The sequence below is a fragment of the Ammospiza caudacuta genome, chromosome 6 (assembly GCF_027887145.1).
Source record: "Ammospiza caudacuta isolate bAmmCau1 chromosome 6, bAmmCau1.pri, whole genome shotgun sequence".
Classification (NCBI taxonomy): domain Eukaryota; kingdom Metazoa; phylum Chordata; class Aves; order Passeriformes; family Passerellidae; genus Ammospiza; species Ammospiza caudacuta.
Window position 1 is genome coordinate 32,380,239 of NC_080598.1, and position 27,322 is coordinate 32,407,560.

Sequence of the window (27,322 nt, forward strand, 5' to 3'; positions counted from 1 at the left end):
TTGTGTTGTTGCTGTTTGCTTGAAATTATGTAGCATCAAGACAAAAAGTTTGGCCCTGTGTTTGATACTTTTGCCTGTGCTTGGGAGGCTGGGACTGCTGCAGTCTTCAGGACATGTGCCCCACCGAAGTGCTGATTTACTGAGGGTGTGCAGCTCCTAGAGGGGATCAGGCAGAACAGGGTGAGCTGTGCTCAGCTGAGGAGATTATATAGCTGGAACATAGGCTGCTAAAGGTTTCCTCAGAAGCACTTGTGTTTGGCAGACAGACCAGACAGGGAAGGAAAGGAAAGGAGAGGCACTTCCTAAGCTATGGTCTCTGGTTCACTTGAACACTGACTGTGGCATCTTGGCCAAACATGGTTTAGCGTAAGCAGCTGAAGCAAACGGGTTTGGAGAGATCAGCAGAGAAGGTCTGCCAGGCTGCAGGGAGCACTCAAACTAAAGCAAAGCCAGTAACTCAAGGGATTCCCTACACACAACTCTCCCCCACCTTGCCCACCAAATGCCAGATCTCCCTTCTGAGCCTAGTGCCCAAGGCTGTACTTTTGCAGAGCTGAATGGCAGGTTAATCTCAGAAGCCCCCTCCCAAAAAGAGTCACTTTTTGTCCCCTGAAGCAGAATCCTTTTGTGACCTCATGATTTGATAGATAGTTTTCCTAAAGCGCTGGTCCCGGCTCAGTCTTTTGGCTGCTTCTTTCAGCTCTTCAATATTTTCAGCTTCTGCAGGTGAGAAGATGAAGGACTGTGACTGTTTCACTGAAACAAGAACAGGACAGAAAGGTAAGCACTCTCCACTAGGGACACAAACTGAAGATAAAGCTTCACTAGAGCTCACGAGCCATGTGACCAGCATGACTGAGCCTAACTCAGTCTGTGATTAGGCATTCTGATGAAGTCATATTTAAGTATGTTTTTTTTAGGGGCCCAAGACAATCACAGAAGTTTAGCTTTCAACATATATAAAGAAAGGGGCAACAAGTACACAGGCTCAGTGCCTGCTCTCTGGGAAAGGAAGCTCCAAGTAGCACCATGGCTCCATTCTGCTGCTAAGGAACATAAAATAGAAACAACATTTGCAGACTTGACTGCTCTGCCAGCCCCCTGGGCACATATCTGCTCCTGCAGGAGATGAAGGGGAAGGCTGCCCGACACCCACTGTCATTCCAGGAGGAGCTGGTTCTCCGGCAGCGGAAGCGGCAGCTCTTTATGCGGCGAGTGGCAGCCTTGTGGATGTACACGGAGTTCTTCATGATCACGGGCATCTTGGCCTCCAGCTCAGCATTGCGGATGCACTCTTCAAAGAACTCTGGGAAGAGAACACCACTGTTACAGTGATGGGGCAGACACCCCAAGCAATGAACCAGTCACAAGGGACTGCACTCATTGATAGGCTGAGCCAGGTAATGATGACCTTCATGAAGAACAATCCATAGAGCTCCAGAATATCATCAGGAAGAACATTTGCAAATGTTCATTTTCAAAGTGACAAAACCCTCCAGTTCCTAACAAATGCATACTCAAATTTAGAAAGAACTCCAGTCATCCATTCCACATCAGTAATTCTCACAACTGCTCATGACTCAACTGCCAAAAGCCTTTTATACTGTGATAGAAGTTCTCAACTCTGAAGCCTTGCTCTTTATACTTTCTTTGAAGGACTTCTAAAACCAGTCAGGACTAACTGGAAAAGGAAGGTGTTGGCAAGTGTTGGCAACACCAGCACGGGCACACATGGTAAGGGATTTCTTAGTAGCATAGCAAATACTAGTGCATAGTTACATATATTATGGGCTCCAAGGAAAGCCCTATGCCCAAACTCTGATGTTATTCTGCCCTGATCTGCCACACAAACTGCTTTTCCTGCCCCATTTCCCCTCTTATGGTCTGAGCAGTGTCTATTCCGCCATTCCAGTCTTGCTGTCCTCCTGTCTGTTGCTGGTCCATTGCTGTTCAAAAGCATCATGTGCTAATGTGCCCCAACTCTTCTATAAAGGGCATGCAGAGCTGCAGGAACCACTTGGAAGGACTGAGGCAATCTGTGCTGGGACTAACGTTATGGGAAACATTGCTGGTCCCTTGTTTTCTCTAGTGCTCTGCTCATCAGTACACTTTTACTCTTTTGAAAAAAACATCTCCCAAAATCTAAGGTTGGAAATATCAGGAGACATTCAGTACCAGTTACTCATGTATGCCCTGTGAAGCTCCACTTGAATGCTGAGCTCAACACATCCGCTTTCGCTCTGTTTTCTTACCATGGCCCTGAGCCAGTGGCATGAAGTTCAGAATCATGACTGTTTTTATCCATTTAGAAATCTTATGTAGAAATTACTGAATAATACTTTTAAAATTTAAATATATATAAATTATAAGTATGTGAATAGATACAAAACTATCTATACATTTATTTTTCCCTATTTACCTAACAGTGCTCAGAATACCACAGGACTTTTTGACTTTTCTATATTGGTCCAGTACATCCACCCTTCACTGAAATGAAGCCTTAACTGTACAGACCTAGCACCTTAATAGACCCTTCTACCTGCACTATAACTTGCAGGGCATGAAAAACAAGCAAGATTTGACTCAATTGAAGCTGCTTATGTCAGTTCCTAAGCCTGACTCAAGCCAAATGCCAGGGTAATGTCCCCCAAGAGAACCCAAAAAGACCCAGCCCAAACAAATCAGAAAAAGGCAAAGAAACAGGGATAACTTGTGAGAAGCATCAGTCTGCACCTGACCCATGATCTGTAGTGCTGAGCTGATGCTGTGATTCAGCTCTGAGTAAAGATCCAAACTTCACCTGCTGGGTCACCCACCAGCACGTTGCTACAGCAACTACAGGCCTCCTTGAACTGGTGATATTCTTTTAGCCAAGGCTGAGAAATAAAGCCTTGAGGGGAATCAGAGGACTCCTTGTAACTCAGACCTAGTTAGCAGTCAGTTTTTATAGCTCTGCCACAGCTTCCCTGTTTGACATTTTGGAAAGTCAAGATGATTTGCTCATCTCTAGGTTTGTCTTCCACCCAGCAGAGATGGCTGGAATAATTTAATGCTCCTTTGAGAGGCTGGAATAATTTCAACCTTCTCTGAGGGCAAAACACCAACTACCTGCATAGCACATTATGGCTCCTCAAAAGGGAGATGTGGTGGAGGTACAAGAAGTTGGGAGACCACATTTATCTGCAGCTTTGCTAATTTGGAATCTTCTTTGTGTGGCTGGGAAGATAGGTAGAAATATTTCCTCTAGTGAGTTTTCTCATCAGTAGAGAACATGGATAACTAACTTACTTCTCAAGTTACTGACATCTGCTTTCATCTTCTTCTCTTTCTCCTTGTTGCAATTCAGGGAATTTAAGCCTTGCTCCAAGCTCTGCAAGGCTTCCTCAGCCTCTCTCAGCCTCTTCTCCAGATCCATGCGTACCTTCACTTCAGCCTGAGGAAGAAAATAAGAATTGCTGGAAAACAGCTTGTTTCTCAGTAAACATCTGGGTAACTCACAAGGTCTGTGAGGAACTTGCTATGGATAAAAATGAAAAGACAACAGTGATGGAAATCCTTAGAAGTATTGAAAGGCAATATAAAGGCATTTCTCATGTCTTCAGACAGAATCTGAAGTCCAGATTATTACAGTAATATTACTTTACTCTGACTTCATTTTTCAGTTTTCCTCCCCTTGCATAAACCATATGGAACCAGAGATGGTATTTCAACACATGAATTTGTGCTAATGCAAATACTTGCAGCTTAGCAGGAACAGAAGGACATCAATCCAGCTGAGACAGACTTGAGATAAAGGCAGCCAATTCCCACAAAGGGATGTACAGTGCTCAGTTTCAGAAACAAAACACAAGAGGAGTTAGAAATACTGTACTAGTTTAGCAAATGAGAGACTACATAGCTTAAGTCAATTTAGCTTTAGTCTGGACAAGTAGATAGAAGGTGACAAGATAAGAAAATATTGGAGGTTCAGGAAAAAACTCAGGGGGTGGACAAAATATTGTATAAGGAGTTTGAGTGTCAAACAGCCAATTATTAACATAACCTTTACATTATTTAGATTTAAATAAAATACCATATTTGTCCAGTTACCTTTGCATAGATTAATGTACTGTCAGTTACAAAGTAGGGCTGGTCCCTCAGCTGAATTCCTCTGCTTTTGAATCCAAGTTCTTGCAGAGGTTACTGAAGATTTAAAAGTCTTAAGGTTTGTTTTTCTGAGCACAGGTGAGGAGACAAAATGTCTGCTCGGTTCTGCAACAACCATATTAGCATTTATTTGAAATCATCTTTATTCTTGATTGTGTCTACTTTCCTCTTCTACTTTTTTTCCTTCCCTCCATCTAAAGGTTATGCTTTCACAGTAACAGATTAAAAGACTTGTACTGAATGGATTAATCAGGCTTCAGGATACAAAAAGAAACAGTTGTACTACATAGATATAAGACAATTTCATGTGTTACCATGATATCATAGTGCTTTGGGTAGGAAGAGACCTTAAAGATCATCTCATTCCAACCCCTTGGCCATGGGGAGGGATAATTTTCACTAGACCAGGTTTCTCAGAGCTCCAACCAACCCAGTCCTGAACATTTCCAGGATGGAATATCCACAACTTCTCTGAGCAACTTGTTTCAATTCTTCACCACCCTCACAGTAAATAATTTATTTCTAATACCTAATCTAAACCTCTCCTCTTTCAGTTTGAAGCCAATCTCACCTGTCCTATCACTACATTGTAAAAACTCCTATAAGGTTTCTGTCTCAGAGCCTTCTCTTCCTTAGGCCAAACAGCCCCAGCTCTCTCAGCCTGTCTTCACAGGAGAGGTGCTCCAGCCCTCCAAGCACCTTGGTGGTGCTCCTCTGGGCTCACTCCAACAGGTCAATGTCCTTCCAGAGCTGGATGCAGCACTGCATGTGGGGTCTCAGCAGAGTGGAGCAGAGGGACAGAATCATCTCCCTCACCCTGCCTGCTACTCTGCTTTGGATGCAGGCCAGGATACAGCTGGCAATATGAAGCACAGCTAATGAAGATTTATGACCAAAATGTGACAACTAAATAAAACCAAGAGTTTGGCTTGATAGAGAATGAGTTGAAAGAGGAAATGGAAGCACTCTGAGCCCAGGGACAGCAATATGTGACGTATGCAGGGGATACCTTGAGGTCTCTCTCTGCCTGCTGTTTCTCTGCAGTCAGCTCCAAGAGCGAGTTCTGCAGCGCTTGCGACTGGGAAGAGTAAAACTCGCGCTCCTCCTCCAGTGCTCGAGACCGCTCCTCATTCTCCTTCATCCTGGTGCATGGCACAGCAAACAAAGATGACCATTCCCACCCCAACACAACTCACAGGAAGGAAAGGAGCTCAGTGTCATGATGGGGCATGCTCAGCTACCTGACTGCCCAGAGCAAAGAGATGCTAACAGGAGCACTGTGTGCTCCATTCCAATAGTACAGGCATTGCTGGAGAAAGCCAGCTGGACAGCTCTTGAATGGAACATTCTTAACTCCCAGATGAGGCCCAGGACTACCAAACACTCCTTATGGACAGGCCATGAACACCTGTACATGCACAAGTCCTGGTTTGAAAGGAGCAGGCCCAACTGGGTGCAAGTTCAGCTGCCCTGCCTCACTCTGTCTCCTTTGAAGGATTTGTAACCTGGACTCCTGCCATTGGAACCAGACAAGCTTCTAGACTTGTCTGGTGTTGGCAACCAAAAAGCAAGTCAGCAGACAGTCACATCTTTCAGCACCACTAAGCCTGAGTAGAAGCGCCCTCTTTCCCCACTTCACCTTTTCTCTGCCAGGAGTTTCTCCTGCAGAAGTTGCTGCATCTTCTCTTCAATCTGTCGCAGGCTGCAGTGCAGTCCCCAGATGGGGCTTTGCTCCTTGCTGGGGCTGGTTGGAGGTGGGACCTGGCTCTCATTTTCTTCCAGCATCTCCAGCATTTGTTGTTTTTCCAGGGAGAGCTCCTTGAAGAAGGACAAGAGATTGTGAGTATCAGCCAAGTCTGATGTTTCTGCTCCTGTTCCTGCCTGGTTCTTCCTTACTGAGTGCCTCCATCCTTGCATCCACATGCCTCATTCAGGTAAACACAGGAATAACAAAATTTGGGTTTCATTTCATACCTGCTTCATGGGGAGCAAGCCTCCAACACAGCCTTTGCTACGAAGGGGTGAACCAGCAGGCCCCTTTGATGTGATATGCTAGTGGGGACACAGCTCAGGGACTGGAACCTTGTGCTTCTCTAGTGCATCACAGATGCAGGCAGCTTCCTTGCCTTCCCTGCTCTGCTTGCTCCTTAGTGGGAACTGGAGGCACCCCCTCTGTGGTACTTCTAAATGTGGGCAATGGGACACATCACACGGTTTGCCTTGGAAGTGTTCAATGTGCAATTAGGGCAAGAATGGTACTTCCGTAGCTTTCCAGTTCTTTCTGTCATAACTGCAGGCAAGGAGAAGAGCTCAAAGGAACAGATTTTTGGCCAAACTTGCAGGATCTGACACAAACATTAAAGAAGACCTTGCAGCTTCAGAATGCCAATTGTGTGGAAATTTCACAAAAAATATACGTTTAGAAAAGATACTTTCCATAAATCCACCAATAAGGAAAGATTTTAATACATCAAGACTCTGTTTCCTAGATTCCCGTGTACATTCCCAGGTACACTATTTCCTTGGGAATCATGCTCCCTTCTGTGAACAAAGAATGCTGCTTCAAATTCCACCAGAAGGTAGAGAGATGCAGTTAAAAAGAAAAAGCTCATCAGACTTACAGTCATGCTGGCTGGAAGGTACCTTCCAGCAGGCTCCTGCCCAGCTTGCTGTTCAGAGGCAGTCTGGCAGCACAGCAGGATATGGTCAGCTGTGGCTGTTTATAGTCTGACAACAGTCCAGGATGAAGGTTCCTCAACCTCTCTGCCTGCCTGCCTATCTGGGGAAAATTCTCTCCCTACTGTTCCACCTAAGCCTCCTAAACTACAACTTATTCTGGTCATTGTCCCATCACCATATCACCTGGTACTGCTGAGAAAGTCTTGGTCCAGTTGTGCTCTGTGCCATTTCTCATCCTTTTCTGCAGAGGATTTTGGTGTTCATATCAGCTACCAAATGAATCTGTTCATCTGCACAGCACTTCAACACTGGCACTAGCAGATGTTGGATTCATGCCGTGTGGCAGCAGTGCTTTCAGGCCCAGATGCTGTCACTCAGGGCAGGAGCAGTCACTCACCTCCAGGGTGTTCTGTAAGGACTCTGTCAGGCTTCTCAACTCTTTCTTCTCTTCCTCCACTCCTTTGAGGGAGCGGGCTGTGAGCTCCAGCTCCCTAAAGAAGCAAAAAGGGTGACAGCTATTGCAATAACAGCCCCACAGGCTGCGCCCAGGCTGTGCCTCTCCTGGTGCAGGACCTGCAACCATTGGCTGGTATAGCCAGTCCTGGAGAGCCAGGAGTTTGCCAGGAAGCATCACATCCTGCCTTGGACACACTACAGGTGTCCAGGAACTTCACTGTGCCTCCTGATCATCAAACCCAACCCAAGAGTTACTGTGCTTCTCCAGCAAGGGCAGAGCCATGGTTGCAACTGAAAGAGCTCAGACATGGCAATCACATCTAAGCAGAGCCTGTGAGAACAAAAATCGTTTGCAAAATCACACTGGCTTTTCTGAGATATTGCTTAGGGAGAAAAAAAGAAAAAAAAAAGAGTGATAGTAAAAATGTCCTTTCAACACTTGGGGAAAAGCATTCGGATCCTTCTATTTCTAAGTACATTTGCTGCTAATATTTTTCATAGTTAACTTCAAAAATGACAAAACTAATCTTGGTGAGGCAACATCATCATACATCCATCGTCATTCAGCTGATGGTGGCAAACCAAATCCAGTGTCTGGACCCCACATAGCTGCTCAGTCAGCTGAACTAATTGCCTCTCTGAAATCTTCTCTTGCACCTGTCCCATGCTACTCCAACTAAACTGGGGGTGGCTTGTATCCCAGCACTTTGAAATTAAATTGCTGGAGGCCCGAGTGCAAAATGAAGCTAAGCTGTGCTCTATTGGTCACAAGCAATAGCAAATGCAAGTAAAGAGCCCACAGCCACTCCTGTTTTGGTCAATGCACAAACCAGGTGGGTTTCCAGCCTGTTTGGATTCACCACCAGAGCAGTACTTTTGCCCAGTGTGGGAGTTGTGTCCTTCCCTGCCCCGCAGCCGTACCGCCGGATCTCCTCCTGCTCCAGCCGCAGCTCCCGCACCACCTCCTCAAAGCGCTGCTTCTCTGCTTCCAGGATCTGGTTCAGACGCTCCAGTTCCTGCTCCAAAAGAGAGGACAGTGTACTCCGCCAACACAGTTAGGAGTACTGCTAACAGCACCTGGGGCTTTTAACATGGTGTTTTACCCAAGCTGCGTAGAGCTACAGGGTGTCTGACTTCACCACACTTTCGTCCTGGGGCAATTAGAAGGATTTGAGGTTGCCTGAGGATTTTCAGACATCCAGAAGTCCCAGCCAGGTTACCAAGCACCTGGAAATCTCAGACATGCTCCCTGCAGAGGTCAACTCTGCCACACATATACAGAAGGTCCAAAACTCCCTGGGAATGCTGGATGGACTTTATTGCCACAATCTTCCAAATAACACTTGTGTAATTCAATCCAGTGAGTATGAATTTCATTTGATCTTCCTCCCTGGAGTCATAAAGATAAACCTGCTGCATGGAAAGTAACAGGGAAAGGGAGCAGGGATACACCTCCATGACCCATCTCATGGCACAGGTCTTATTCCTCTCTTCTTCCACAGGACCCAGAGACTGGCTGGAGACTCTTGTGCCTCCACAAGCCTCTCTCCCTGAACACTGACACGCCTTCAACAAGTCCCAAACTCCCAGCCCTGCCACATGGCAGCTGAAGGAAACTGGCTTGTGATGAACTCACCTCTTTTTGCTCCCTCTGCAGACATAGCTCCTCTGTTTCTTCCATTAGTTTATCTGCAAGCACACAAAAAAAGTCCAAGCACAGAGAAAAGCATTTTATATCCTCGGGATATTTAGAAACAAGAATCACTGACTTTTTGAAGCTTGAAAATGCATCATTCCCTATTCCTTTGTGTGTATCTGTCTGGGAGGGTCCAAAGGCTGAGATGGCACTAATGGGATTTTCTATAACTTCCCTCCTGCCAAATAACTTAATAAACTAAACAAACATCTTGCTTTGTACTCATTCTAAGATTTCCTCTCAATGTTCTTAAAGAGCCTTGATGAACCATCCTTCACTATCCTCCAGCTGAGGCAGGAAAATATTCTTATCTCTGCTTCACAGATAAGGAACAAGGCACAGAAAGGCCAAGTGAGTGCAGAGAGTCACACAACATGTAGCAGCAGTCAGTTTTCCTGCACCTCAGTGCCCCATCCTCACTTTCCTAGCCCATCATCCTGTCCTTAGCTCTCTGGGCAGCACTGCCAACTCCCTATTGGCACCTTGGGATGTCCCAGCCAAGTCCAGAAATCAATCCCTAACTTTGCCACAAAACTTGTGCTGTAGGGAGCAGTTCCCCTCAATGTCATTTGCTCTTGTCCCCTGAAGACACAGCCGCCCAGCAGAGGCTGTGCTCTGGTCCTCAGCCTGCAGCACCTCTGCTGAGCCAGCTCCAAGCTCAGAGGCTGTGCCTCAGGCAGCTCTGAGCTTACAGGATCCCAGACAGAAACACTTCTCGTGGCCAAGCCTCGGGTTCAGCTCTCAGCTCTGCCACCTGGCTGCCACGGGAGCAGGGGCAGATTGACTGGAGCACTTCTGTCTTCCTCTTGAGAGGTGAGTGAGGTGCTATTGGTTTCCCTGGTACTGAGGACCTGACAAGGTTGCTGCTGCTGGCAGCATGACTACTTCTAGGAGGAATGCAGACCTCTACCTCCTGCCCAGAGCAGGGCTCCCGGTACCAGAGAAATAGTGTTACATTACCAAAGCTCTGCTGAGCACCACTGTTGCCTTGCTTTCCCACTCTCTCCCTCTTCCTCCTGGCCAGAGCCCAGCACAGATATACTGCAATTACAGAGGCTCTCCCACCTTCCCTCTGCTGCCCCTCCTGGAGGGCCCAAGCCCTGGACCTGATGGGTTTCTGTAATGTCCATGTCTGATAGTGAAACTTGGATCCCAGCTGGGTGGAAGATAACTCAGTGTGGATTTGAGAAATTCCTCTAAGTGTTCCTCCAGAGAACCTTGACCTGCTTCCAGGAACAGTGCCTGACCTCAATGCTTGACTACAGGATGGACACAGATCATTGAAGGTAAGGCTAATGAAGCACAAGCCTTAGCACTTATATAGAAATAGTTCATGTCATAAGAAAGTAGCCAACTGTGACAATTGATCAGCTCTGAATGTTCTTGTCATGGACCAAAGAACATGGTGAGATACATATTTTATATTTCAAATATCTCCTGTTTGCCACAGAACGTGTATTCCTCTATTTCTCCACTACCTTTTCTTTTATCATACTAAAGAGTTCTTTAGTCTTTAAAGCCCTTTCATTTGCTCTGATGGTAGCAAAATAGTATTTTGATGGAACTTTCCTGTTTTTAATTTTCCTCCCATTTCTCCCTTCAGGTCCTCCTCTCAGCATCCCGTTATTCCTTTGTCAAGTTTGGAACCAGTTCTCCCTGCTTGCCTCATGTATGAGCCCATCCATCACCTCACATGGGTGAATGGTGTTCAGATGGACAGAGTAAACACACCTTGGTACTTGAGCTATGATCACTGCTACATGTGCTGAGATCAGCCCTGATCAGTGTGGTTGCAGAAATGCAAAAAGCTCTGTAAGATTCCTCCAGTGGCTTGACAATTAGGAGTCAATAGCATGAGCCCCTGCTCACAGCATCACCAGCCTGAAGCACCCAAATTTCTGCTGTCTTATTTAAAGCAGATAACTCTCCAGACAAGTCACTGGGCCCACACTTGTGACCCACAGCCCCCAGGTCACAAGGTCTCTGAGACCTGAGGAATGCCGTAACTTAGAGGGAATCTGGGTTAAAAGAGCTGCTCTCCCTTGGCTGTTCCTATAGGCAGTAAGGGGAAGAGATAACTGGACCTGCCAAGGCAGTCAGAGCATCCAAGGTATCAGGCCATGCAGAGGCTGGTTCCTAAATAGGGGATTTGGATTACATAATCCCCTTTCTTCATATCTAGATTATTTCAGGTTCATCTGTTCTTTCTCTACTGTCTACAGAGAGAGCACCGGCAAATTAGCCACTGTCATTAGATACCTCAAACAAGCCCATGTAAATGCTCTCACTTCCAAACTGAACAACGTCAGCAAACACAAAGATCAAGCTGAGTAAGACAAAAAAAAGCACCAGCTAGGTGAATAAAACTCATGTATGAAAAGCTGTGACCAAACTCAGAAGTATCAGTCCTGTCCAATTGAGGGAGATAAAGGTATTGTCTGTTTGCCTGTGAGCAGCTGAAACCAGCACATCCAAACCTCTCAGGGGTGGCAAATGTTTGTACAGATGAGCCATGGAGGACTGCAGCATGGTGGGCAAAGCAGGTTTCTTCTTTACACTCCACACAGATGTCCAGATCCCACCTTAACTTTTGCATGTTTTGACTCCCTTCAGACCTGAATTTCAGCTGACTGCTCAAAAGCTTCATCCAGAGAAAACCTATAGCTGCTTGGCTTGACCACAGTGATAACTCCAGGAGAAGCAAAGTTACTATTTTGGCCTCTATTGCTTTTCAAAGTAAGAGTTTCCTACCTAAATATTCCTGTTTCTCCTTGGCCAGCTGTAGTCCTTGAGCTTCCAGGCTCTCAATCATGGCTTCCCCTAGCTGGGCATTCTTCCAGGTCCTAGGGAGAGCAGACACAAAGCAGGCAATGTGAGAGAGCTAAGGGTCTAGGACAGGGGACTCAGCCTAGCAAACTGCCAAGGAATTCAGACATGCAGACTCTCATCAGCTGGGATCATGAGTCTCTAAAAGTTTTCTCCACAAATGAATTGGAGAAATTTCCCTGGCATTCAGTATTTTTTTTTTCAATACATGGGCTGTATGTCAACACCTCACAGCTATTCAAATGTTTTTCCCAGTGTTTTGGAGATTTTTATTCTGAACCTAATTTTGAGGGCTCTCCAGATCAATCCAGCACATTCACAGCCTTCAACTGCAACAGGATGTACCTGGAACCCTTTAAATGACAGACTTTAGAACCAGATTTTAGGTTTAACTCTAGTAACTTCCCACTGCCAGCAACATTGTCTTCTGCAGCCCTTCCAATATTTTGTTGTTAGAGTCACTCTTCCCCTTGAGCCTTTGACCACTTATTGGATCCTTCCTATGGCCTTTTACCTTCGGTCTTTCTGGTATCCATCATCCATCCTGGAAGTAATCAAACCCTCCTCTGCTAAAGTTGTAAGCCACTAGGACTTGGTGTCTGGCCCTGCACTGTGAGTCAAGTGCTTTTTCCTGACAATGAAGAGCGAGAGATAAAAGCCAGACAAGATGCTGGCAAGTAGGGAATGTTACAGGCAGCAGGCATATTCAAAGAGCACCTAGTGTTATTGTAGGGCCACTGGCCAGAGGATCTCAAGGTCTCTTACACACTTCATGAAGCAAAGCTAAAAAAAAGGGCCTGTGGAGCAAATACCCATTACTGATTGAGTTCACAGACAGGCTAGGCTTTAGTACAGATATTAAACATCAAGAACAAGCACACACAAAACCCAAAAATAGAACCAGAAATGGAGTTTGCTGCTCCATTCATGTTTCATTAGAAAAAAAATCTACACATATAAAATGCATAACATTAAAACATACCTAAAATTGATTCCAATATGTTTATATAGATGTGCATACAGGAACAGCAATTGTTGCCCAGAAATTCTGCCATCTTTGTTAAATCCTAAGGGATCTTCTAAATATTAAATATCTGTAAAGCTTCCTGTATCAGGCCTCTTTGTGAACAACTTGAAATTGTAGCTTTTTGGAAACCGTTAATTTGGCAATCTCCGATTTCAAGGCAAGCTGTACTTTGTCTCTTATAAAAGCCAGATGAATAAATTAAACACACACCACCTCAGGGACCAGGCAGCTCACAGCTCCAGCAGCCCAGGCTCTTTAGAGATATATGTGTTTCTTGTCAGCTAATGAGGCTATTTCTAAAGTAGAGAGAAAATTAGAACACTAATTTAAAAGGTGCTGTTTTGCCCACAGGTAGACATCTTCATCTTGAGTGAGAATATGTAGGTGTGAATGTGTTTTCTCACTAACATTCCCTGTTACAGGATGAATCTGATCCCAGAGAAGCAAACAGGTCAAGATGGGTGTGGGGGGGGGATGACAGAGTTTATCATATGATTACATGGAGGGTTTCAAAACATCTGCAGCCTTTAAGGTGTCTGTTTACAGAGTCACCTTTTCAGTGCTCCCTCCCTTTCCCAGACTAACAAGACATTTCCCTGTCAATTACTCAAAGGTTGCTGCAAAGTCACCCACTGCTGTGTGACTTTGAAAATGCACTTGGATCACCATGTAGCATTTAAGCTTTTATTCCTACATCTGCTGGAACCAGTGCTGGTGTAACCACAGCTACAGGGAGATACCAGGCTATACCCTCAGCTGAGGGGCAAGCAAGAGCTTCTTCTATTTTGTATTTCTTGCCAAGTGAGTTTTCATCAGAAATAGCTACATTGCTTAAAGTATTGGAAAGCACAGGGCCAGGAAGGCTCATGGGACAAGCAGAAAGCCCCTGCCTGAAAAAAAAAAAAAAAAAACAAACCCAAAGCTGTAGAGAATCTCCATCACATCTACACCTCAATCACTGTCTGTTCCAGTTCTGTAGCACTGGGAATACCTGTTTAGGTAAAATGCAGTGAAAGCTTTCTTGGTAGCACCCACAGCCAATTTTTGGAGACAGTCAGCACTTTATAGTCCACAGGATGTAAGTTCTATGTTACTTATTTTCTCCTGCATTGCCCACCAAGTTCACTTTCTACCAGTTCAGGGAATGTTGCAGTGAACAGAGAGAGGTTATGTGTGCCCCTCTCTCCCACTTTCAGCAGCAAAGCCTCTCTGGGTGGGAAGAGAGTCTGGCAGTCTGGGAGGCCTTTGTGCATTTGCAAAAAGCTTTCACAATCTGGCAAGTGTGGTAAGTCTAAGCCACAACATTTTGGAAGTGTGGGGATACCATCAGTTCACCTCTGCGTTGAATAAGCCATTTCCCCATCAGGACAGGAGGCTTGGAAGGGAGTGAAGAACTGAAGGGATCACCAGGCATACTGATGGTAGAGGCAATAACCAGTTCTGCAGGCACATACACATGACCCACCCCAGATGGAAAGAGGCAGAGGACAAAATTGAAACAAAGAACTGATGATACTTCCCAGCCTGGATTTGATTTTCCCCCTTCGCCTATGTCCATATCTCAGTCTATGGAGTTTGTTTTGGGGATGGGCTTTTTCTTTTTTGGCCTTTTTTTTTTTCTTTTAAAGTTGTTTGTTTGTGAGTTTTGGGGTTTTTGTTGGGGTTTTTTTGCCAACTTTAAACAATTATGAAAACAGCAGGTGCCACTGGCAGTGCAATCTCCATCTAGGAACAAAAGAACATTATAATTGCCTAGAATAATTCAACTGTATTATTTTAGCTTTTCTATTCACTGCAGATCAATTTATTGGTCCATGCTGGCCTTTCTGACTGCTGTTTAGCTCCCAACCTGACCCTGTTAAATCACATAATCCATGCTTTTCTTCACATGTAGGTTACCATCAGCCCTTATGAGACTGGCACTGAAGCTGCACCACTCTCTGATGCAGGAACAGAAGCACAGAGGGGAGGAAAGGTGTCTCAGGTGGATTATCAACTAGGGGCAGGCAGTCTGCTGTATGATAGCAGCCACTTGTAGCTTCTGTTTTAAATGCTACTGCTGGAATATTAAAGCGTGGGCTAGAGAAAAGGCTGGCTCTGTGACAAATGCAGCAGTGCAGGGCTTACTTGTGCACACCCATCCTGAGTTGTTCTGCCCTCCTCCTTCCCTCCCATACACACCTGAAAGATGAACTTGGTCCCAAATTATTGCCCTTGGCAATAGTTGATCTAAACATTGGCAAAGGCAAGTGTGGACCTAGGCTAGTCAATAAAAATCTCCAAACTGCTCTGTGTCTGTCACTTCTCCTCTGCAGTGGCCAAGGCTGCTCGTGCCCAGGGGATGGCAGATCTCTGCCTTGGGTCTTGTGTCCCACAGGACTCCTGCTCCCAAGGATCTTCATGGCCAACTTCGTGTGGCAGTTCATACACTGCCACAGAGGGAACAGCTCGCCCCAGCACCACAGCCAAGCACAGAGCTTGGCTTGCACTGATCCACTGTAACATTAGGTTCCCATTATTATAAATCTACATTTTGGGCCTCACAACATTGAAATTAACTGAGATATTGCCTTAGCATGTACATGTACATGCACACACTGGGATTACAAGTTGAACAGCTTCTGTCCCTGCAATGGTAAGAGACCACACATGTTATGCAGCCAGGAAGGGCAGAGCAAAACGCTCATTGCTTTAAGCCTCAGAGCTGAATGGTAGGCTCTGCCCTAAAATCCAGGAAGATTCTATATCTCATTTGGGAAAGTCAAATCCCTGTTTTAGTGTTATCTCTTCCTGCATCTGCTGAGATTTAGAAGGAGCCTGCTCTGGCTTTGCAGGACAGCTGCTCATTGCACTGTCAGGCTCCTGGGTGCTGGGGGACTGCAGAGCTGGAGGCCAACAAACTGCAAATCTCTGTCCAGCATTCTCCGCAGAGTGTGAACCAGTACTGAATGCAGACAGCAATCAAACTCTCTCACCCCTGCAGGTGGGCTGGAAATGCTTTGCTAACACTGCCTCTCCTGGGATTTAGGCTGCCTCCACATTTCACAATTAAACTGTTTTGAGAGGCCAAATCCTGCTGCTGCATGGCCTGAGCACCTGCAGATCTGGGCAGAAGGAATCACACCCCACGGACACAGAAGTGCATCACAATTACTGTTATTGATCAGAACTGTGCTGCTGAGGTCCCTGCTCATGGCAGGACATAGAGGCACATGGCAGCTGCTCACTAGCTTCATGTCTTGCCTGTTCTGCTCTTACTTTACCCCAAATTCATATGGAGGGGTTGTCTGACCTCCACTTCCATCAAACTTGCAAACCTTGCTTCCCACACAAAATGGACCAGGAGGGTTCCCACATCACTGAGGCACGAGAGAGGGGTAGCAGATGGAACTCAGCGTATCAGCATTTGGCAGATGACAGCCTGGGGTGGTGAGCAGAGAGACACACTGCACTACAAGGTGGGAAGCTTTGCATCAGCTTTAGAGCACTCCCCTTTAGAGTAAGGATGGGTCCAGGAGGCAAATAAAGCTATCACTGGTTTTAATGAGCTTGTCTGACTCCCCATAGCCCTTCTAGTCAGGCTTCTTCCTCTTTATCCTTTATACATCTACAGAGCAGATCAAAGCAAATAAGGAATAGAAAGAAGCTTACACTTTTCCAGACTCCTGTAGCATCTCCAGCCACTGAGCCTGCTCAAACTCTGATTCGGCTGCTAGAACAATGTTACCCTGGAAGAGGGGAGGGGAGGGGGGAAAAAAACCCAGATTAGAGAGGCTGGTGCCTTATGCACCTCTGTGCACCCCTGGCATGAACTGGACACAGCTGTGGTGGGAGGAGAGCCCACCATAGCCCTCCACCTCCCCAGGAAGCATCACACGGGAGCAAATACGACCTAGGCCTACCACACATTGGGAAGTGTGCACACAGCAAACAGCCACAGCAGGAATAACACTGATAGGGCAACATGGGCTCTAGGGCTCCTGAGAATCTGTCCACTGCTCTGCTAGTAGCCCAAAACCTGGTGTCAGAAAGTGCAAGTTTCCTTACTGGTTGTGTTGAGGGGACTTGGGATCCTAAGTCACCTTTGCCTTCAGGATAGTCTGTCCAGAGAAGGTAGGCATACCTTGGTGGGGAGGGAAAAGTCTGCCAGTCCAGCTCTGCTCATCAGCATTAACCTGTTCTGCGGTGTTTGGAGGTTTTTAGAAGAAAAGGAATCTACTTACATGGAAGTCTTCATGAGAGATCTTTATGGCATAAGGCATGTTGGCCTCTTCTTTGGGCTCCACAATGCAGCCTCCCAGGGGTATGACACCCTGGAGATAAACCAGAGCACTCTCATCAGTCAGAAAAATCAAGTATAACTATCAACTAACCAGGAGCTGAACTTTCAGTCACTTTGTTGGCCCCTGCCCTGCCTTGTCTACCTTGGGAGACACACAATTCCTGCAAAGCAGAGGGACTCTCATCACCACCAGGAAACCCCCAGCCAGTATCTGGAAGGGGTAAGGATGGCAGTCCTGCCTTCAGCATGGAGGGAAGCTGTTAGAACATGGAAGCAGAAACTGTTTCATCAAGGAGGAAGTGATCTCCCAAGAGGGGCAAATGTTGCAGATTCAGTGTGGTATCATGAGAGAGGCTGTGCATCCATTGCAGTCACTGACAGCAGTCAAACCCCACAGTGCTGTGCGGGGCAGGCAGGCAGCTGGCTGTGACAACCAGGATGGGTGGAATCAGCACCTTCAGGAGCTCATGGGCTACATCAACCTGCAGTGACTACAGAGGACAAAAGCAGCTCAGAGCACAGGGTCCCCTGGAGCTCCAGGCAGCAGAACTACAGAGGGCTCTCAGGTGCTGAGGGCAGGTGGGCCATCAGCTGCTGCCAAGTGCAAGAACAGGTTAGAAACAAGAGCCATATGGAGCTCTTAGCCCTACCACTGGCTTTGCCAACATTATTTTTATAGCCAGATGATTAGTTGATTAGATCATGAAAATAAAGGAATATATCTACTATCAGGTAAAAAAAAAAAATAGAAGTCATATGCCCACTGAATCATGAAATATCCTGAAAAGCCTCTCTTTTGAGGCTTTCCTGAACCTGTGAGATGTCTTGGGCTTACTGGAACTTACCTCTTCATCATCTGCTGGGCCCATGGAGGAAGGGGGAGGGAATGCTAGAAAGAAAATAACTCCCTCCTTGTGCAAACACTGCTCACCTTCGGATGGATATTGAAGTATTTATTGCTTTCAAAACTCTTCTTCTCACTCTCAGCATAGTACAGCAGGAAGCTTTCCTTAATGATGAAGAACCTTTAAGACAGAGAAGGGAAATACATTCTGGTGAAATGGAGGTTGTGGTTCACAGCACTAGAAAATCCCCACCTAACTAAAGCTGCTTTCTGATCACGAGAGTTCACCACTCCCACCTAAGACTAAGGTGAGGTGCCTCACTTTGCTCACAGCCAGGAGCTGGTGCTTAACAGCAAGTGCCAAGCTGAGGTACTTTGTGCTTGCAGACACCCAACAGGCACCACCAGAGCTGAGGGCAAGCCACAGGCTCTCAGGGCACTGGGACAGCACTCTGTGCCCCAGGCAGGACCACAGACTTTTGGCACCTCTACGTGTGTGCTCTCTCTCGCTCACAGGTTGAATTCAACCTACTGGAGAGAGCTGCTCTTTTATTCAAGGGTTTCTTGCATGGGCTAAGCCCAACTAAATGCTTATTGTGCAACATGCTGCTGTGACCCTCTTCCCTTCCATCCCAGCACAGCCAGAGGGAAATGTTTCCAGTCTAAGAGAATCACAGCCTAGCATCCCCAAGTGACTCTTGAGGCAAAAATTGGCCACCAAAGCACTCAGGAGCAGAAATAAATTTGAGAGATATTTTTAAGCAGAGCACCTGGCAAACTCTCCTGTCACTGACCTTCACAACTCCAAAGGAAATTGAATATTTTTTTTCTCATACGTGTAATATTAAAATAGGCCTTGTTCTGCTCACTTAGCCTTAGGTATGCTCTGGTGATCATTATGTAGTAACCACAAAATATCACAGCTTCTGCAAGCCAAGCCTCTAACTTACTGGAGTGTGTCCTCAAAATTATGATTAAAGGAGTGCCACCTTTAACTTATTTGGATTTTTAAATGCCCCTGGGAGGGTTCCTCCTCCCTTCAAAAATTGAGGTTGCACGTATTCTGCAGGCAGTGGTACAGGGGAGAAATACCTGACTTAGTTTCAATTTGGTCTAAATCTCTGCAGCACTCAAGAATTACGAAGAGCAGCTGAAAAAAAATGGGGACAAGTGTAATAGGGAGGTTTCAAAAGAGCAAATGACAAAGAAAATGTATTGTTCTGTTCTGTACATATTTTCTGACACGAGAAAGAGGGATTTGGAAAGAAAGTGAAAGGCAAGAAGGTGAAAATTATTCAAAAATGCCTTTTTACACTCCACAAAACACAGCTGTGTAAATCACTTTCATATGGTGCTGAAGACAAGAGATCATGAGAAAACTGGAAAGGATAAGACATTTCTGTGAATAATAAGAACATTCCCAAGAAACCCTCCTGTTTCTGGGAGGGAATAAGAGAAGACCTCTACAGGCAGCGCTGGCTACTTGTGCAGCCTGGGCATTGCTGCACCTTTTCTTGGAGCCACATTTAGTAATGGGCTAGAGGACAAGGGGGCTGATCCACAATGACAATGCTAATGCCTTCATGCGCCCCCATCCCCCCCCAGGCCTCTCCTGAAGTGGATGGGCTGCCAGGTGGAGCCAAGTTCTGCCTCCAGTACAGCAATCTGGTACCAGTTTAGTTCCAAAAGCTAAAGGAAGACGTTGAAGCTGGCAGAGAATAATAATAATAATAATAATAATAATAATAATAATAATAATAATAATAATAATAATAATAATAATAATAATAATAATAAATTATTATTAATATCATTATTTTACTCAGGTGAAAACTTTACTGCTTCCATCAGCTTCTTTCTCTTTCTCTTCTGCTATGGCTCTGGGAACACAGATGAAATTGCCAAATGCCATGGGAACAGAGACCACAGGCTCTTGGGGCAATAAAAGAACAGAGCTAAACTTTTCAATGTCGGCAGCAAACTCAAGCTCTGGATCACTTTGTACCTTCTCCAAAGTGTTAGAAAGTGACAGTCATTGAGCAGGTGCATATTTGCATCCATACAAACACCAGCAGCAGTTATTGTTCCCCAATTTTTTTCTTCTCCTTCCCTCTCATCTATACCTGTTCATGTTGGCATCAGAGGTGGGGAGAAGCAGGGACTTTGCCAAGGCTGACATCAGAGACCTCCAGAGAGCAGACAAAGCTTGTTCCTGGTTTCTCCTGTCCACATCACTTCTGTGAACAGCAGCCTTGTGCCTTCTGGATTAATTTTTCCTCACATCTCTGGCCTTTAACTCTATAAGAAAGTTTTCCTTTGAGTAGCTGCATCTTTCTGTTTTCTCCAACTCTATGCTTAGTTCAAGGAGGACTTCATTTTTTAGAGAGAAATGTTGCCTTATCTGCACAATAAATACAGAAATAACCTCTTAAAAGAACAAACCTGCCTGCCCAATGGCCTGTGCTTGGTCCAGTGAGTCACAGGGAACCAGATACTGTGGGCACAAATATGAATCTAGAGATGCCAAAAGTCAACACACCACATGAAACAGAGAAAGTTAAATCATCACTTTCAACACTCTTTTCAGTCTGACTAATATAAAAAAACATTTGCCAAACAAGTAAAGATATTGATCTTGAACTGTGTGATTTTTTAATCTAAATGTTATCCCCCAGTTAAAGTGAGAGTTTAGTTTGTTGCATACTTTTTATTGCTCAGTGCTGATAATCCTCATATTATAGATTATGCTTCTATGGAATCCAAAATCAAAGCAAAAATAAGAACAAAACGTAGCACAAACCTCTGAAAAACAATATGTCTCTCACAGATAAATAAACTTTTAGATCCCTGATTTCACAGATGTGGAGAGAAAATATGGGGATTTGGAATGAAAATATACAAAATAAGAGTTTAAAAAATAAGAACAAAATCTCACTATAAGCAATGAAGGAAAAACATTGAAAATCTGGTTAGCTTGTGCACATAATGTATTTATGCTCAGATCATATTCCCTCATCTACCTTTATCTGGAAAGCAACACCAGAGCAACTAAGACCATTACTTTAAATGACCTTCAGGACAAAGTCTCCGTGCAGCAATCCAGGGGCAGTTGATGCAGCATGGTGAAAAGAGGGATGAAGAAAAATAACAGAGGAGACAATTACAAGACTCAAGAGCAGGTTGAAGACTAAAGCAGCAGCCAGTTTAGTAAGAGCAGAAAGGGAAAAGATGGTCAAGGGAGAATGGGGAGAGACACCCAGTTAGGACTGTGATTGGAGGACTGGAGACACTGAACATGTGTCTGAATTAGGCACAGATGCAGCAGCAGGAGAAAAGGAAGTGCTGTAAAGGCAGGGCAAGATTTTGAATACAAACAAGAACCCAAAAAAGAAGCAATTTAAAAACAGAGCAGAGCTCAAAACCTTGGAGAACACCAGCAAAGGTGTGCTAGATGAGGCAGGCTGGCACAGCCACACTCTACAGGCAGCACAGGTAATGCAAGGGCCATTCATGTGGTCAGCTGCTCTGGTCACCCATCCCTGCTGCTGGATCCTGCTCTGAGGAACCACTGAAACCACAGTATAATTAAACCAGAATAGCAGAGGAATGGTAACAATTTGAGTGACTCTGATGTAAAGCAGAAACAACAGCTCTGTACTGGACAAATTGAGACACCTGATCTCTGTGGAATAAGTGCTTTTTGTATTACAGAGAGCTAATGAAATTAATTAGCTACTCTTTGTACAAGTTTTTGACATGACAATGGCCCAGATGAAGTAGTTACACTATAAAACTGCAGCGGTCTCCCTGGTCCTTTATTCAGATGGTGTTTCTCTGGGCCAGGAGCACAGGGGGCAAATCCCATTTACTAGATCAGCCCAGTACCCCGTCCCCAGGGACAGCTCAGGAAACTGATGGGCGAATGATCGTTATCAGCATGAAGATCAGAGCTCGCTGCTCTGCCCCTCGCCCTCGCTCCCCTGTCAGCTCCAGCTCCCCTGCCCCGGCAGCCGGAGCACGCCCAGCCTGCAGGAGCGGGGAGAGGCTCAGGAGGCTCCCTGACCGCAAGCAGCAAGGGGGGGATCACAAGGAGCGGAGGGAAGCCCAGGCTCTGGCAGCTCCTGCTGCCCTGTGCCGCACACGCACGCTGCTCTGCAGCTGTGTGATTCCCGGGGGTTCTTGAGCAGAAAGCAGCCATAAACAATTATCCTTTCCATCTGTCCTGTGACCACACACAGTGACTGTAAGTAGCCACTGTGGAAAACAAGGTTATGTGCCTGCTTTGCAATGCCACTGACAGGACTGGTGCAAAAGACAAAAAATTCTCTCTTAACTGTGCTGTGTTTCCCTCCTTCCAACCTGTCATCTCTGACAGATTTATGGAGACATACAGGCATATTTTGTGTTTTGTTCTCTCTCTTCTTGTGCTTCACCTTGCTTTTCTGATGTTCAGTTGTCCACCAAAGAGATGGCCCTTCCTGGCACTGTCCCATTGAACCCCAAAGTCTCAGACATGGATGGTGACAGTTTAGAGCCTGACATTTCTATATGGGACTCAGATTATTCATGGTAAAGAAGGGTATGCCACTTCCATCCTGGAAAGCTACAGCACCCTATTCATGCCATATCCAGGGTGGGTACACACATGATGCATTTCACTCCAGCCTCTGTGCCAGGCTCGTGCCATTATCAGTAAAACTTTTGTAGCAGGAGAGGCTAAATTGCTTGTTAGGCATTGGGAGGAAGAAGTTGTTCAGAAGAGGAGGACTGTTAGTCAGTGACTGAGAACATGATTTGCCAAAGCCACTCCAGCAGTGACCCAAGCTTAGACTGCTCAAAAGCAGCACTAAACTCAGAAGACAGGTGCTTCTCTGTTGGATAGATATTACTTTACAAGAAAAGAAAATCCACATTAGGAATAGACCTCCCTTTCTTTAAGAGACAGGCATTAGGATGATGCTAATGGCATTTCAAAAATCAAGCTCTGAAAGGCAGCATGCTCAGATGTCAGCCCTGGCAGATAAACACAGCTACACTGGTCCAGAAGCATCCAGCCCACTCTTGGACAGTACCTGAAGCAGCACACAAATATTATATTTGGGCTTCAGAGCAGACCATTGCATGGGCAAAAGAAAGGACTGAAAATGCTCCACACAGCTGCCCCAGGTCAAGTTCAGCTGTCTCCACAGGTGCCATCAGATTTGGCCCTGACTAAAACAAGGCTCTGTTTATCCCTTCCTCCTCCCTGCATAGCCTGTACTGCTGTGAAATTCCAAAACCTGGGATTTCCATCACCAAAGTACTGGACGCCATGCCTGGACACTTTTTCCTTCATCTGCTATCTAGTCAGATTCCATCCTTCCCTGAAACAGTTGCTTTTCTTCTCAGTTGCTCCAGAAGTATTGCTGCTACAGACAAATGAATGGGATCAAGCCAGTAAATATCATGTACCTCCCACATAAACCCTCTTCATGGCTGATGGCCTGATGAGATCAATCCTCCCCTTAAAGACAGGCTATCTCCCATATCTTGGAAAGACTTTCCTTGGGAGTGAGAGTAGTACAGTTATCCCAGATTTCAGGACAAAACATACATTTATCAGAGACCAAGTTCTCAGTGACATCCAGATATAGTCAGTCTTTTTTCTTTATTTAACCGGAGTGAAAACATCTCTTCTCCTTTTCATAAAAAAATGTACTTGACCAGCTATGTGCTGGTGGGCATGGGGGAAAAGAGGAGGAAATGAATGAATTGCTCCTTATCTCCCCCTAATGATTTGTTATAATACCATGCAAGTTTGTTTTACTTTAAGGCAAGTCTCTCCCATGATAAAACAAACAAACCAACAACACATTGCTCCTCCTGTTCAAATCTTTTTACCCCAGTACTCTCTTCCTTCCAAACCCTACAGATTCCGTATTCAACTCTAACTGACCTGTGTCTGGTCCCCCAGGACCCTCAGCTGCTGTGCTTGCAACTAACCTTCCACATCACGCCTGCCCCACATCACCTCCCCTTCTGTTCCCAGCTGCTATCACTAAAACATTCACCACTTGCTGAAGATGGGGTGATTTCTAGGAATAGAACAGCACTAAATAAATAATGACAGAGGGAACAGAGATGGGCCATTTGCCTTCAAGATATTTTTATTAGGGAGAGCCTTTTAAGAATGCCTCATCCATGGCAAATTACCTTCCCCTCTGTTATTCTGTCCATTTATTTTCTGTAACACAATCACAGTAGTTTCCAGGCATAATTCATTTATTTATCAATATTTGGGAGCTGAGTAGGGAGCATCAGCATAAATTCTTTTCTGGGTGAAAATAGGCTGGCATGGGAGGGAATAAAACACACACACGGGTCAAAAACTGCTACAAACACAAAATGCTTCCCAAGTAATGTTTTTTTTCAGGCTATGCCATCTTTGCAGACTGGGCAGCACTATGGTTACTACAGAAAGCAAAGCTGGGAAAGCTGGCTTTAGAAATGGATTGTTTGTATCTACACTGCAGACTGCAGCAAAGGTACTTACCCAAGAAAGGTAAGTGCCAGAGATTTGCATAAAGAAACTACAGCAACTCTAAACTTAAAACCAATCCACCACTTCAGTATTCTAGAACATACTTCTGTCCTTGGTTAAAGGTTATAGCAAATGCTTTCCAGCTCCAAACTTTCTGGCTGCTGACAGACAACACGCAGCAGCTTGTAAACCCCTAACACCAGATGGGAGAGAACTCAGAGCCACCTTCTCCCCGGGGAAGAGTCTGCATATGCTGTTCCCAGCACGCAGTCGCTGTCAGGCAGCACAGCAGCACTGGAGCTGTGCACAGACCCCTGCAGACCACACACACTCACTACAGACCCCCACGCAGTCAGCTCAGCCCTGCCATCTCACACCTGCAGGACTCAAAGAGCTTTGAGTGCCAAAACAAAAAAGTCAAGCAGTTTAGGGGCAAAATACATGAACAGGCTCTTCCCCTTTCATGAAACTATCACAATTATTCACAGGAGGCAGCTAGTCTCTATTACCACCCTGAAGTGCACATAGCACAGGGTCTGGACAGATAAAGAAGAGAGCACAATGGGGTGCCACGTGTGTGAAGCAGACTCAGAGCAGCAGGGAAGCTATGCCCCAAGTTTTACCCCGAGCCTCTGCCTGGCTGGCTGCACTTGAAGAGTCAAGCACTCAGTCTCTAAACTTATCCCAGACCCTTAGGCTTTGTGTTTTACCCAAGCATCCCTCAGCAACTGTGGCTTACCTCCTGGACCATTTGGCTGACTGCCTCCCAAAGGGTCTCTTCCAGAGCACACCGTACAGCTGCACTTTGGTGCTGATGTCCAGAGCATCCGAGTCTGCCTGTTCCATGGATGGAGAAGGGGAGACAGAACTGGATTTTGAAGCAAACATTATAGATGGATCTGGTTCTAACTCACCCCCTCTGCGTGGCAGCTCAGGGAATCCGATTAAATGCAATGAACCAGCAGGATGTAACCAGCCCAGCAGACAGAGAGACTGGGCTTTGGTTTGAATCAATAACTTGACTGCTCAGCACTCAGTCAGTAATTCTCTCCCTGATGCACAGATGATGAGAGTTTTCTCATTGCGTATTACTTCCTGATGCATTGCAAACAGCACACATCCCAGCCCAAGGGAAAAAGAAGAGTGAAGAGAGTGAGACATCAGAAACACAGAGAGGCAGAAAGAGCTCATCAGAAAGAAAGCTCTCAGCAATAACATAAGCCAAAATACCTCTGCACCAGAGCCAGCTTGGAAGGTTATTTCACTCGACATTGCAGCACTCCATGCAGAAATTAGGGCAAGACGGATGTTTTACTGACAGGCATCTCTGACACATATTCCCAAAATCTTGCACTTGGAGACAGGTTCTTCTCATTTGTCCTGAGGAAAATTGGGGCAGAGTGAGTGGGAGCCAGCAAGTTCAATCAGACTCCCTCTGTCATTGGGGAGGGTGAGGAGGCCTTGCTGTGCCAGCCTGGCACTGCCCACCTGGGGAGAGTTCACGTGGCTGCTGGGTTTGGACTGGGCAGTGTCCACACTGCATGCCTTGCTCTGCCTTAAAGGGCCACTGCTGATCAAAGTTAGAGCATACAATTCTGCCTGCCTTCATGCTTTGCTGCATCTTGGAGAGGTGGCAAGAACAGCCTCTGCCCTGCCTCTCAGGTACCAGCTCCTTTTTGGCCCCAACACAGACACATAGGAATACGTCACACAGCTCAGGTCCGTGTTCATCTCCTGCTTAGGGAACCTGATTAAAAAGGTTGCTGTGGGAGTACTATGTCCTTGTCTCTCCCTTGAAACTCCTTCTCCCTCTACAGATACATAGTTCTCCAAAAGAACCTGTCTTTTTCAATGCCCACAGGAAATTAGTTTATCCTCATATTGTTCTTTACTGCATCCTGCCTCCCCTCCAGGATTAGAATTCAGGGAACAATCCCAGCTGCTAAACCATCTGTGGTTTTGGGATATCCCATAACAAATGCAGACATGTACATGCTGTATGGCATGTATGCCATATATGCTGAGGTATCAGCTCCTGATTTAACCTGTGCCATCCCATGTGAATAGATTCTGATGCTGTAACTGTTGGATGCCAGCCCTTCCCAATGCAGTTGTTCAGAAGAAACACAGTGCAGACACATGGTCCTTCCCCACCCCCGACCAGAAACCTGGGATGTGCTGTAGGCCAGGTCACACCACAGGACATGGGCTCACTTAGCTCTGTACAGAGGCACTTGCAGAGCATCTTAAAGACAGGAGATGCAGACAGCCTGCCTCAGGCTCACAGGCTGCATTCACTATCAGAGAAATTAGAGATGCAGGTCCTTGATAAAAGTCACAGTTGATCAATAGATGAGAGAGCCAGCAAATACCATGATTTGTTACTTCCTCTCACCCTGGCTTTGACCAACATCCCAGACAGGACATTCCCAGAGCAGCAGGACATGTCCCATTTCAGAGTGACATTAAGGCAGAGAGTGGAGAAGAGAGCAGCAGATACTGCCTCCATCTCACCTGAGCACTAACTCTTGAATACAATACTGCATTGCAGAACAGAAGCATTAATGCAATAGATGCCCTTCTGTACACAGCACCAAGAAGGAAATACTACTCATAACCAGGAGAAGGAAAATTTTCCCTCAAATTATGTTGCACAAAGGGTAAAAATTATTCTGGGCCCTACAGCCTCACTTAACTGTATAAATGTCTAGTGAAAAGCCACAGAGCTCCCATGTAATGATCCAGTGCTCCTGCCATTGTATTGCACCAACAATGCAAAGATCTGACAGCAACGACCTGCCACGAGACAGATTTTCACTCTTTACTTATTTTTCATTCTTTCTTAT

The 27,322-nt window shown here is 45.7% G+C and overlaps 1 protein-coding gene across 1 annotated transcript; it reads right to left on the reverse strand.

The window, feature by feature from the left end:
• On the reverse strand, positions 1-25,364 carry PLEKHD1 (pleckstrin homology and coiled-coil domain containing D1). Its single transcript, XM_058807625.1, has 14 exons — positions 25,216-25,364; positions 18,044-18,137; positions 17,054-17,143; positions 16,482-16,558; positions 11,729-11,820; positions 8,918-8,970; positions 8,203-8,297; positions 7,223-7,316; positions 5,786-5,964; positions 5,156-5,288; positions 3,289-3,433; positions 1,157-1,306; positions 633-756; positions 1-156 (listed from the first exon to the last, which is right to left on the reverse strand). The coding sequence occupies exons 1-14, from the start codon at positions 25,362-25,364 to the stop codon at positions 36-38; spliced, it is 1,596 nt and encodes a 531-aa protein (XP_058663608.1). The 3' UTR covers positions 1-35.
• Positions 25,365-27,322: the final 1,958 nt, after the last annotated feature.